The following is a 13,238-nucleotide window of genomic DNA, read 5'->3' on the forward strand; positions in this document are numbered from 1 at the left end:
ACCTACTAAATGAGCCATTACCAATAAAGGCTACATATAAAAGATAATTTTTTGAGATTATTTAAAACTCTATGTAAATTATTTATCAGTATATTGTTAAGGAACTTGACCGGAAAAAAAATACAACCTCTTTTTTGGATGTATTTGTAGGGTTGGAATACAATTTTTCAGTGGCTTTTACTTTTTGATAGATGCGCAGCTTAACAGTTTAGTGCGTGCATTTAAATAATTAGCAGAACCGAAATACAACTAGAGATTTTAAGATAGTTTGTTCTTGCTATTATAAAACTGTTTAGTACGAAAACTAATTCATATAGTATTTTAATTTCGTATTTACGCTTTTAGCTTGGCTCTTCTTAATTCCAGTGTCTTATATTGTGTATGGTTTATAGTGAAGACACTCAATTTTTTTTAAAAAGAGCATATAATCAACTTTATGATATTTGTATTTTGAATGAATTCTAAACTGAAAGTGTCCCGTCCAGTTCCTGCTGAAATTTCAGATTCATTAATTTGCAGTGTCAAAAAAGCGTAGATCCCCCGCACCGTGCTGTCACTCGCTGTCAGTCGTCACTTTTCAGTGCCGCTGACCTAACCTAGACAGTAGACGGGTGTCGAGTCTATTTCTGTTTTCGTTCAATAGTCAATAGAACGTAGTCGGTGATATACAGAGTGTGTTGTATTTAACCTAGAAATATGGGAGGTAAGGTCAAACTTTTAATTTTTTAAATTTATTTAGATAATTGTTTAATTCTTTGGTATTGGAGGATGATTATCTGCCGCCCATGAATTGACCTTTCAGTTAACTCATGTCGTCAATTCAAATTTCTATGGCCTGATAATGGAATTCCGTGTTAAATTACAGTGTTTACAGAATTTAGACCACAATCTGAAAAATAACATTTTTTGTTTTTCTTATTGTGATCTGATAAAGATAAATAATGTCTGGATATTTTTTTAAATCATTTTTTATATGAATTAATGGAATTTTAAACCCTGACATGTAATACTTTCCTTATGGTTTATGTACATTTTTGTTCTATTGCTTTAAATTAACATTAATTCATTTTTAAATGGAAGCATCGGTAAAAAATCTTTTCTTTAATAGTATTTATTAGGTAACTTAAAATATATAATTTTATTCATAAATATTTAAAATAATGTTTCCATGGAGTATTTGGTTCCCATAAGTCTGTGACCCTGACATTGAAACTTTGCTGAATATACAAGAATTTATTTTCCCTTAATGCATATGGTATTTTTCAACTTTAGGCTTTTAGAATGAGACCATCATCAGTTCTGTTAATTTTTCATTATCAATAGTAATTTAAGGATATCTTAATGTATCAGTTAAATGTAACAGAGTTTTAAAATAGGTGTTATGCTGTAGTCAGCATGAATTTTTACATACACATAATTCTGTCTTCTTCAAAGTCTATCTAAATATAATATAATAATATATTTCTTGAGTTTAAATATTTCAAATGTAGAATTTCCCAGTTACATATTTGTCTTATAGTTCATATGGCTCTGTTCTTAATGCAGACAAAGATTACACAATAAACAAACATCAATTGGTGTTTTTAGTTCAGCAAATTTTTCATGGCCAGTATAAGGTTCTGATAAGATGTCATAAAATTATGATCAGTTTATCAATTATAAAACATTGAATACAAGAGAAAGAGTGTGTGTGACAAGTTATTTTTAAAATTCTTTGAGGATTATAAGATTAGCCACACTTATCATCAGTTATTTTAAATTTGGGTTGGTCTGATATTAAAATGCCAGTATATATGAATATTTAAAAAATCTCAATGAGATTAATTTAATCCCCATAATGGTATATGGTATATATAAATGCAGGAAGAGTTTTGAGACGCACAAGTTCAAATTAGAACCTGGCTGACGGGTGATAGTGAATGTGGGAGGCATTAGTAGATTTAAAACACTCTTTTAATGTATTCGCCAAACATCAAGTCTATAAATACCTGCTAGTTATACAAACATCCAGACAACGAAAATAAAATATAAACCTAAGCTTCAGGCAGGAGCAAAATTAGATGCTCTATATATATAGACCACAATAATGCTTATGTTAGATATGGCATCACCCTGAATATTTCATTATCAAGGACTCTAATTTTTGCCAAAAACTATTTATTAGGTGCAATGTTTGTAAAGTCGCATCTAGTGCATATTTCTGTGTTGTATTTACAACTACAAGTTGGACGGAGATAAATATTGAGGAAGTCCAGAACTCATCAATCTTATGGTGCTGAATGACCTAGTTATTTTATAGCCAAAAAACTTGTTCCAAATATTGTACCTACAGCTATTAATATTTTTTCTATACCTGGTGTCCTTAATTTGTGCAAAATGTACTGTTTGACATAAAAAAATAGTTTTAGAGGGTTTTGAGGTGTATTAGTTACTAGTACTAGTTAATTTTATTGGCGGGACATACTTTAACATTCATAACTTGTCTCTTTCTGGCATATGAACCTTCAGACACCTCAAAAGACACTGATAATAGCAATAAAATGTTAACTTATCTCATTACTAGTAGATTAATTAATTTTGTAACTATAAAGTGAATCTCACTTACAATAAACTAATATCTGTTTCTGTGTTTAAACTCTTTTAGCAAAACCTGTTAAATGGGACAGCAATAGCGTAACTAAACGCATTTTTAAGTAGCTTGAAATTACCATCAGAATGATCTAATTTTAATTTTTTATTAGGTACATCTATTTTCAGTAACACATGTAAAATAATCCCTCATGTGGGAGATTGTATATTTCTGGAAAATAAATTAGTTTCATAAGGGGTATTAGTAACTTAAAAATAAAGAAGCAAAATTATGGATTAAAAATAGCACTTCTAAAAGCAGTACAATATGCATGAAAAAATAAATAACAGAACTAGAAATCGGTATGCAAATAGTTTAAACAAAATTAAGGGTGTTCTCGTGAAGTAACTTAACGTAAGTCATATTAATATCAAAATAAAAATAAAAATAGGATAGACGTTATAATTAATAACTTTTTTGAATCTTAAAATCAAAAATTGTATTGATTTAACTTCAGTGAAGTAATTTCTGCACACACTAAACTGAAATAGCATCTTTAAAGGAAGTTTGTATCACCAGATGGTCACAGAAAGATGTGTGATGTCTCATCAAAGTCTCCCTCAGACAATTCTCCTATTTTTAGTTGTACCTTGCCTGATTACGATTTTGCATAATATCTCGTTTTCAGCTTTACTGTTCTGGCAAGATTGAAAAATTGAAGAACAATAGTTAACAACTTATATAAGTTAACTTCGCAAAGGTACCTTACAAAAGTAGTGAAGTGCACTATGAGCTGCATTAAAACCTTATGAGTTGAATAAAGTATATTCGTATTGGGGCACTGAGTTCAATTAAATTATATAAGGGTAGCAGTTGTTTTTTAGACATTTATCCCTATAATTTCATCGCTCTTTTTCATTTGTATTTGTATGTTTACAAATATACATACAAACTGAAACTGTTCTAATTTTCTGGATTCAGGTAACTTATTTTCAACAATTTATTCTTATTTAATTCTAGGATTTGCGTGGGTGACGCTAGCTACAAATGACAGTTATTCTTTAGGGGCCTTAGTGTTGGCCAATTCCTTAAAACAAGTAGGCACAAAACACCAATTGGCTGTTTTGGTGACACCCGGTATTACTAGTGCCATGAGGTAAGTTCTACGTCTGAAAATTTAAATGAAACAAAAACCTCAAAGTGAGTAAATGTAAATAGAAATCGAAGTTAACAGCAGAACAGATACACGTGTCGTCATTATTCATTCCAAGTCGCTAATTTTAACATATAATTTGAAATGTTTTTGGTTTTATTGCAATTTGTGGCGTCGCAGTTCGTTGAAATATTAAAGATATGCATAAATAATTTTAGGGATAAACTGGCTACAGTTTTTGACGTCGTTCAGGAAGTGAACATTTTGGATTCCAGAGATGAAACAAATTTAAGGCTGCTGAAAAGACCCGAATTAGGAATTACTTTCACAAAGTTACACTGTTGGCGTCTTACGCAGTTCGAGAAGTGCGTATTTTTAGACGCAGACACTTTGGTATGTGCCTAAAAGGAAAAGTCTGATTGCTTTCAATTATGCTCCTTTTGTATCTATATTTAGTCTTTAAACAGATAAATAATCAGTCTCAATCAGTAGTGCGTTGCTTTGGGCTTTGTTAAATATCCCCCAGACAACAGGAAGTCTGTTTCAGGTTCTCCAAAATTCAGACGAGCTTTTTGAAAGAGAAGAGCTATCTGCAGCTCCTGATGTAGGTTGGCCAGACTGCTTTAATTCTGGAGTTTTTGTCTATCGTCCCTCTTTAGAAACCTACGACAGTCTTATTCAATTTGCCTTGGAACGAGGCAGTTTTGATGGTAAATCATGTTGAACATTTTTACTCCTTTCTAGATATTTAATGATTTTATTGGCTTATAAATGTTGATACGTGCGGAATTCTAAAAATACCCATTAAAATATCTGGTTCAGGAACTATAAATATTATGTCTCTATATAAATCACATTAATGGGAATACAACTATGGAATTATGAGAAAGGCAGTCAAATGTTTTATTTTTATAACTTTATTGACTTAGGGATTTATCTATAAATTATTTTTTAAATCTATGTTCTCTGCTTTTATTTAAGTTAATAAAATCCCATTACAAGTTAATCCATTAAGTGTATTTTAAATAAACAATTTCTTTTTAAGTTTCGGAAAGACATCTTAGTTTGATTGAATATTTCTTTGCTAGGTGGTGATCAAGGACTATTAAATTTGTTCTTCTCAGACTGGGCACACAAAGATATAAACAAACATCTTCCATTTATATACAATGTGTGTTCAACAGCTTCCTACTCATATCTTCCGGCATTTAAACAGTGAGTTTGCTGTTGTAAAGCTATATCGATTACTTTCCAACTACCTTTAGGTTTGGGGCAAATGCCAAAATCATCCACTTTATCGGTTCAGTGAAACCGTGGCTGCAATATTTCAATACTGAAACCAAGAAGGTACATCCTTCAGGAGATGCCACCCACGTGACTGAATTCTTGCAGAGGTGGTGGGATATATTCTGTGCGTTTATTCATCCCCAGCTGTCGCCCGCCATGGTACGTACTAATTTGATTTTATTTCGTTGAATTGTGAGTGGAGTTGTCTTTTTCTTAACTAAGTCTTCATCCACACTAACTTCAAAAAGTTTTTCGGGCGTATGTGGTGTTTTTTCTTAGTGTACCAGTGTAAGTTATATTCTTACTGAAATGTAAGTCTAACAAAATTGGTGAGGGTGCAATCGAATTATATTTTATTGTAGGATGTTTCATGGAAAAGAAATTATATGGTTGCTAGGTAGAAAAGTTGCAAAAGTCTTGGATTTTTAATTACTTTAGTGGGATGGTTCTTGAGGTCTGTAATTTGACTGATGGATGTTTCTTTCAAACGTTTTGAAACCATTAGGGAACACAAACCGCTTGTACGTTTTAATTTCCACGATATTCTGCTTGAACATGAGGTGGTGGATGACGTTTAGTAAAAGACTGAAAACAATTAGACAGGTGTACTATGTATTCTGATGCATAAGCCAATAAGCGTCAAAACGTTTGAAGTAATCCACCCTTGAAAAGTGCGATTCGAAGATTTTCAACAAATTCTCTTTTCTTATTCGTACTCTCTTTTCACACATGCCTATCAAAAGATTTTTTATCATTGAAACTCCAGTTTTGTAAAGTTTAACAAGCCGCACTACTCATCAGTATGGGTTTCCTGTAGAAAATCTTCCCACTTTCACAGAATTAGCATTTTCACCTTCATCACCTCTTTAAAGGACTAACAACAGAAAACGCCCTAACAACAACAAAAAACAGTCTAGTCGAAAATCACAATGTTGGCTTTAAAGACGTCGTCTAGTTCATACAAAAACTGACAGCAATACCACATTAAATAGTAACGCAATTTTTGATTATAAAACACATAAGAATTTTCATAAACATGAACTGTTGTATTTTCTTTTTGTATCTACACTCTCTTCAAAACTTCAAGTGACTAAAATTTTAAAAAAGTATAAAAACAAAAGAACATTTTACAGTTAAAGACGATCTACTAAAACTCTTGCTGAATGCTTCCAATTTTAGGAAAAAAAGCTCAACTTTGCTTAATGTTTTTTCTTTCTACCTAAATCAACACCAAACAAAAGAAAACGTTTATTTCCTGGATAGTAAAGACCTTGTGTCAATAGGGATTTCTTTCGCAAACATTATTCTGGCCCTTAATCGTCTTCCAAACAGATGTGGTTATTGATTTTTAGATTTATACGTAATACTCGCGAAGTTTCCTAATTTATTGTCTTCGCTGAATTAAAATGACAAAACCCACATACCACTGAAGAACTTTTTGAATGTAGTGTTGTTATGCAGGGTCACCCAACGGTATTGTTTTCAGTGATATGCATGAGAACAGAATATTTTCATTTATACCGGATGTAGTCAGCATGATTTTCTTTAAAATGGGTGTGTGTGATTTTGTTTCATGTTAGTTCTTTAGTCTGAGTATTTAGTAGTAGTAGAATTGACTTTAAAGAGCAGCAAATACATACACTCATCAGCATTTTTTTCCTAAAATTGGAACGTTCAGTTTATTGAGTCGACTTATTACCATTTTTATTTCCATACATACTAGAACATTTATCATTCTTAGTTTTTTAGGACATCACTTATTTCCTTCCTTTTTTCATCATCCTCATTCATTAAACCTAATCGATCTCAATGTTTTATTACTTGTAAAGATGTTTCATTCATCCGGTATATATGTAAATATTTTAGCATTCTTTTTTTACATGTTGCAAGACCTTGCATAACTTTTGTTAGCAGCGTATTTATAAACGTTTAGCATTTTCGGATATTCTTAATAAGTACACTGCTAATAATAGTGATAATAATTGACTAGACTTGAAATTTTACAAGCCTACTGAGGATCAATTTTGGCAAATTACAATAAATGGGGTGAGTTGTTTTTTTTAGATAGAGGAACCTATAATTATTCTAGTTTTCTCTATAGAAATTTTATAAATCTATATATTTTATTGTTATATATAACTAATGGCCAATGAAGCATTGTGATGGCATGCTTAAAGGCGTTCGTTTCCATAAGTCACTTTAATACATTGCACTAATCTTTTAATTTCCAATTACTGCTTCCATTTTCAGTTAAATAAAGCAGCACTCACTCCACTGTGTTTTTAACTGTGACACTGCACTTGCAAAGCTTGTAAAATTATTTTTACTAATGCAATGTTCTGTTTCTAGCAACTAATTTGTTTTCCTCTTTCTTTTGCATGCTTTTTTGTAAATCAGCAAGGTCAGTCGCAGCACAGATCGAATCCTGTCTATGTCCCTCCACAGTACGACCCTCCAGTTCCTAACCCTGAAAATTTCGAAAACAATTGGGATCCTTGGGAGGAATACGACTTAAAAGTAGCCCAAAACCCTCCAGTTCCTGTTAGTTTTAATACTCCTGATTCTCAACCAGTTGAGTTTTATCAAGAACCAGAAGTCACTTTTGTTCCTAAAGAAAGTTCCTATGTACCACAGCCAGAGACTGTTTATAGAGTATTAACACCCCCTCCGTCCGAAATACATAAAGAACCAGAAGTTTCTCAAATAATTCAATACACTCAACACGAACACCACACTTCCAAAGACAGCGGACATTCCTCTCACTCCCAAAACGAAAATAACTCAAACATTGATAATCAACAACCATCTGACTTTCTATACGTTGACAGACCTTCAAACGTAAAAGATGACTTTATTAACAACGACCAAATACCTCAATCGCCTAATGAATCTGACCTCAGACCTGAAACTCCCTTATTACCGTGTGAATGCGAAACTACAACTTCTGTCACCAGTGATATATCTCTGACAAATACTACTGCTGAGGATATAGTTCCCCAGGAAAACGTAAGTAGTGAAAACTTAAATATGAATGAGGAAACTGTGCATGAATTACTAACTTTGTGATTGTTTTCAACCATATTAGTGTTATTTATTATATAATCTTGCTCAAAAAACAGTTGTATTTGTTTAGGTCAGGTCAATTTATGGGACACTTATTGTATAATCTACTTGTGCTTTTTAGATGGATGCGTAGCTAAAGTATGAGGTAGATGAGAAGTCCACAAGAACTTAATGAGAAATCAATTTGTTTATTACACCGGTATAGTAGATTGGTATGGTGGATGTTCACATCAACCCAAAAATTTCCCATAAAAGTCGCAAACTCAGAATTTGATGTTCCAAATGTTGAAGACAAAGATTCTTGAGTTTAGTTTTATGCCAACTTTCGGAGACGTCCACAGACTTCCAATGTTTTTGGTACAATTTGTTATTTTTTCTCGTCCAACTCAACTTTTTCAATGCAGAGCATTTACCTGCATTAGCCTTTGACTGACTGGAGTCAAAATATTAAATTTGCCTGGGTATTTGAAAAGTATGTTCCAGCTGCAATAATTTTATAAACATTAGCAAGTTAACTTCTGTTGTAGATTTAGAGGGATTATATGTATGTGCCTTAATTGTAGACAGTTCGTGAAACTGAATGTTATTAAGTAAATTTGAGAAACTTTGTTATTAATAACCAAAATTTGACTTTCTTTTATTTTGATTTAAAAACCAGCTTTGGGAGTATTTTGTATTTGTTTTAAACTAGCTTAGCGTAGCTCACTAGAAACTAAATAATGAAAATTCTTCAAACAAAAATTAAAAGCATGCACATACATAAAAGGTTTACCTTTCTTTGCTACATTCCACATGAGGGGATTTTTTTTTAATTGATATTCATAAGGAGGTAATTCTGATGTTTTATTATAGGCTGGTTTGGCAGGAGCGTTCTCCCAACTGACTTTAGGAGTGGCTAGAACAGCGGAACAAGACGCTTTGGAAAATGTGCTGAGAAAACAAGCCTGGGAAGTGGGAAGTATCGACTATTTGGGAAAAGATTCCTTTGAAAACATCTGGAGCAAAATATCGCAAACCTTGTCCGCCGCTTCGGCTCCTCAAGAATCTCAGACACCCGCTCCACCAGCTGAACCGGTGGTTCCTTCAACTCCTGCGCCGGTGGTTGCTCCAGTTCCTGTGCCTGCTGTTGCACCAGCTACTCCACCTGTAGCCGCACCAAGTCCTGCACCAACTACTCCACCTGTTGTTGCACCAGCTACTCCACCTGTCGCTGCACCAACTCCTGCACCAGCTACTCCACCTGTAGCTGCACCAACTCCTGCGCCAGCTACCCCAACTGTAGCTGCACCAAGTCCTGCACCTGTGGTTGCTCCAGTCCCTGTGCCTGTAGCTGCACCAACTCCCGCGCCTGCTACTCCACCTGTAGCTGCACCAGCTTCTGCGCCGGCAGCTGAAGCAGCTTCGGCTGCACCTGCCCCACCGGCAGCTAAAAAAGCCGCTCAAAAAGCTACATCAAAATCGCCAGCTAAACCTGGTCCTGCTCCACCGAGCGCTGAATGAAATTAGGTCAGAGAATTGAAGTTAACTGCCATATATTTTTCAATTATCGAACGATGCCATGTATTATTTATTTCTCACTATTGTGTAATGATATTCGAGTTTTGATTTAGCACTTTGCTCTATAAGAGGACTAAAGGATGTGCGATTAATTTAGTTGCTTACAATTTTTGATGTTAAGAGTTTTTCCGCAATAAAGGGTTTTTTTTGAAAGACCTGAAAGGAGGAACGAAATAAACTCGCATGCATTGCATGAACCTAATAAGACAATACGAAAGATCTTGACCTATAATGTACTTTTTAACTAACATTTTTCTACATTAGTATTCATCTCATTAACGTTCATTTTTCCTATTTGCTTTTTTTTCATTTATATATTATTTATTTAGCCGGTACTTTTTAATACTCTTACCTATGATAGTAATCAAACGATGCTGAAGTAATTTAAAAAAACGGAAGATTTTCGAATGAAATTATATTGTTAAAGTTTTAGAGTTTACTAAAGAAAGATCCCGAATATTTTCTGATAATACTATTCTGTTAAAAAAAACTTTTTTAGAAGTAAATATTTGCCTTTATTGTGTTTCGGTTACTATTGTAATTTCGAACAGAATATTTCTAATAAAATAATTCAGTTGTTTGTTCAAATGTGTTTTTATTTTATGTTTTTCAGAAAGGTGAATCATAAAAATTATGTCTTAGAAAATATAAACTCTTCATCCAGTAATAATAATCCTGCTAATGTGTTTGCTGGGATAAGGGAAGCAATATAGCAGATAAATTGGATGAGTAAGAACCATATATTAAACGAGTAAAAGTTTTTTACCACCCCAACTCAAGGAGAAATATTTTTAAATGATTAGATTGGACTGGACGTCTTGTTTGTTGGCTTTCTTAGGGTTTGTTATGAAGAAAACACATGTGTGAGAAACAACATTTACTTTAGTAAGTGTATATCATTTACAGGACCTAAGTATCAATTTAGTCTCCTTTTGAGACTAGCATGTTATATTATATATTGCACATGAAAATAAGACGGTAGGTACTTAGTATTAATACATTGTTAAACGAATACTTAATAACTTATCCTGTAACTTACAAGACGCGGTTTCGTTTAACTATAAGTTGTACATGAATGAGGAAACCGAACGGCTTACACATACGATTTATTAATTTGTAATAATTATTATCAATATATATAGCATTTTTATACACAGTTTACAGACATGTATGGAGAGCTACTAAAGTTGTTTTGTCATATATTTCTGAAAATAGAGTCCTTGGAGAATTAGGGTTTCTGACAATTACTACCTCAATATTTAAATTCAACCTAAATTTTTTAAGAGTAAATCTAGCCACGTTGCACAGAAAAATCAAAGGTTCTAGTAGCTGTATATATGTCCTAGGCATAAAGCAATTTCAAGCATTTAGTCGTTTTTCTAAGCATTAACTGAATGCCATCGCAAATAGCAAAACATTACAATTATTCTAGGCATTTACTATTTGCCCAAGACTGCCACCGTCATTTATTTTCATAACCTTGCCCAGCTTTACATTCGTTCTGTAACAAAAAATGAGAAACAAAAATATTTGGATAAAAAGGTTTTCTGATGAGAAACTCATATAATAGAAGAGCCCAAAAATTTAAACCTGTTTTCTATTCCAAAGTTCTTAATTTTGCATCGGTTTTTAAATGTCTACTATATGTTTCATCTACAGAGTATTAAAACAAAAATCTATACAATTTTAGTAGAGAGTAGATGGTCACAACATATTTTGGGCAAAACCCCTAAAATTAAAATGAATTTTCTCATCTCAAGATTGCGTAGGATGTCTTATTATTTTTTGTCAAATAACACATTTAATGGCAATGGCAAATGGTAAATAACAAGAAGATACTGGATTGCATCTCGAAGTTGTTACTTATATTGCCTATAGTCAATTAACATAATTATCTGCCTGAATTTAATTTAGGCATTTGTCAATTGACGTTAGCATGTGTAGGCATATGGTAAATGCCTAAACAAATAGCAAAATCTAAAAAAATTTAAACTGTTTTGCTATAAATTTTGAAATTAAAAGAAATTTGATGAGTGCTATGTTTTAAGAATATTTTCATCTTTCTGTCACTTCCGGTTTAACCGGAAGTAGATGTCAACTTGCTTATTTTAAATGGAACACGCTGTATATTATTGTATTTTTGAATAGTCAAATCAATTTCAAATATTTTTCATGTATTATAACCTATATCTATCTACAACGGTTTTCGAGATACTGACGTTTGAAAAATGACACTTTCAGGTTTTCAAGTGTCATAACTCCTAACCAGAATGAGATAGAGCAAAACGGCTTGCATGCTATTATCTTTAGTATCTGAATGAGAAAATGAGATATGGAGAAGAAGATATAATCATGAAATCTACCAACTTTTCAAAGAGGCACCTATCTCAGAATTATACCTATAAGAAATAATATAATACCTATCAAGAAAGGCTCAATTTGTAGGCTGTAGCGCCATTGGAGAGAGATCATTTAGTATCATTTGGTAATATTTTTTATTTTGACAAAAATTTTATATCAGTAAAAAAATTGACACCTGTCAAATTTTCTAATATGACCGTGCAATAGATCTCAAAAAGTTAAGCTAAGAACATGCACGCCGTTTTGCTTTATCTTATTCAAATTAGGAGGTATGACACTCTAAAAACTAAAAATGTCTCAAACGTTAATATTTTGAAAACCATTGCAGATAGCTATAGGTTATAATACATCAAAAATATTTGAAATCGATAGGACTATATACAAAAACACAATAATATACAGGGTGTTCCATTTAAAATAAAACCCGGTTAAACCGGAAGTGACAGAAAAATGAAAATATTATTATTATTATTAAAAGTATAGCACGCATCGAATTTATCATTTCAAATTTCTATAAATATTTGATCCTGATAAACTTGACAGTAAAGTATGCAGTACACACAATTTTGAGATATTTGAAAAGTTACGAATGTGGTAATAGAGAAGCAATATTTACTTTTTTAACTTTCTAATTTAATTGATGGTTTATTTCGTCTTAGTTAAAATAGAAATTTAGCGTTTCCTGATAACTATAACTGTTAACACATGCAGGGAGATGTTTATTCTGAGTCTATAGAAGAGACCATAAAAATATCAAGTACTTTTCCAGGTAAAGAGAGATTTTTCCCAGTTTTCTTCAGGTGTCAAAAAATAAATAAATTTTATGGCATATCAAATTATTATTATAATTATTTTATGAAAAGTTTGTTAAAGTATATTGCAGTTCATTTAGAGCCTTAATTTGTCTCAGAGTGAATTGTTATTTTCTCACTCGTATATAAGATAATTTATACCAGGTGTCCAAGAGCACCCTGGACATAGGAGATTAACATGGGAAAACGGTTTTGATTTTTTTGCGCCTGTACGGTTCATTTGATTGAAAAATCGTATTAATGAAAGTTGTAGTACCTATCACGGACTAATTTTCTGTATTTTTTTCAGATCTCTAACTTGAGCCATTTCGTCGTAAAACACGAACAAAAATGCGAAAATTTTAACTTTTTACCTGCACTGTATAAGCGGTTGCCGAGCAACCGTACCAGCAACAATGAAATGTTTACCCGTTGCCCGACAACCGCCTATACAGTG

General features: G+C 32.5%; 1 protein-coding gene across 2 annotated transcripts; it reads left to right on the plus strand.

The window, feature by feature from the left end:
• Window positions 1-549: 549 nt before the first annotated feature.
• Window positions 550-10,217, plus strand: Gyg (glycogenin 1). 2 transcript variants are annotated; one of them, XM_081993449.1, is made up of 8 exons: window positions 550-703; window positions 3,590-3,725; window positions 3,941-4,115; window positions 4,270-4,432; window positions 4,811-4,937; window positions 4,988-5,168; window positions 7,407-8,015; window positions 8,925-10,217. In XM_081993449.1, exons 1-8 carry the CDS (start codon window positions 697-699, stop codon window positions 9,570-9,572), a joined length of 2,046 nt encoding a protein of 681 aa, XP_081849575.1. In that variant the 5' UTR covers window positions 550-696; the 3' UTR covers window positions 9,573-10,217. The 2 variants fall into 2 exon arrangements, with proteins under 2 accessions (XP_081849575.1, XP_081849576.1); XM_081993450.1 differs by lacking the exon at window positions 7,407-8,015 and having other exon boundaries at window positions 551-703.
• The last annotated feature ends 3,021 nt before the right edge of the window (window positions 10,218-13,238 follow it).

Source organism: Ips typographus, linkage group LG16 (assembly GCF_016097725.1).
Source record: "Ips typographus isolate SLU linkage group LG16, UJ_Ityp_2.0, whole genome shotgun sequence".
In the NCBI taxonomy this organism is placed as follows: domain Eukaryota; kingdom Metazoa; phylum Arthropoda; class Insecta; order Coleoptera; family Curculionidae; genus Ips; species Ips typographus.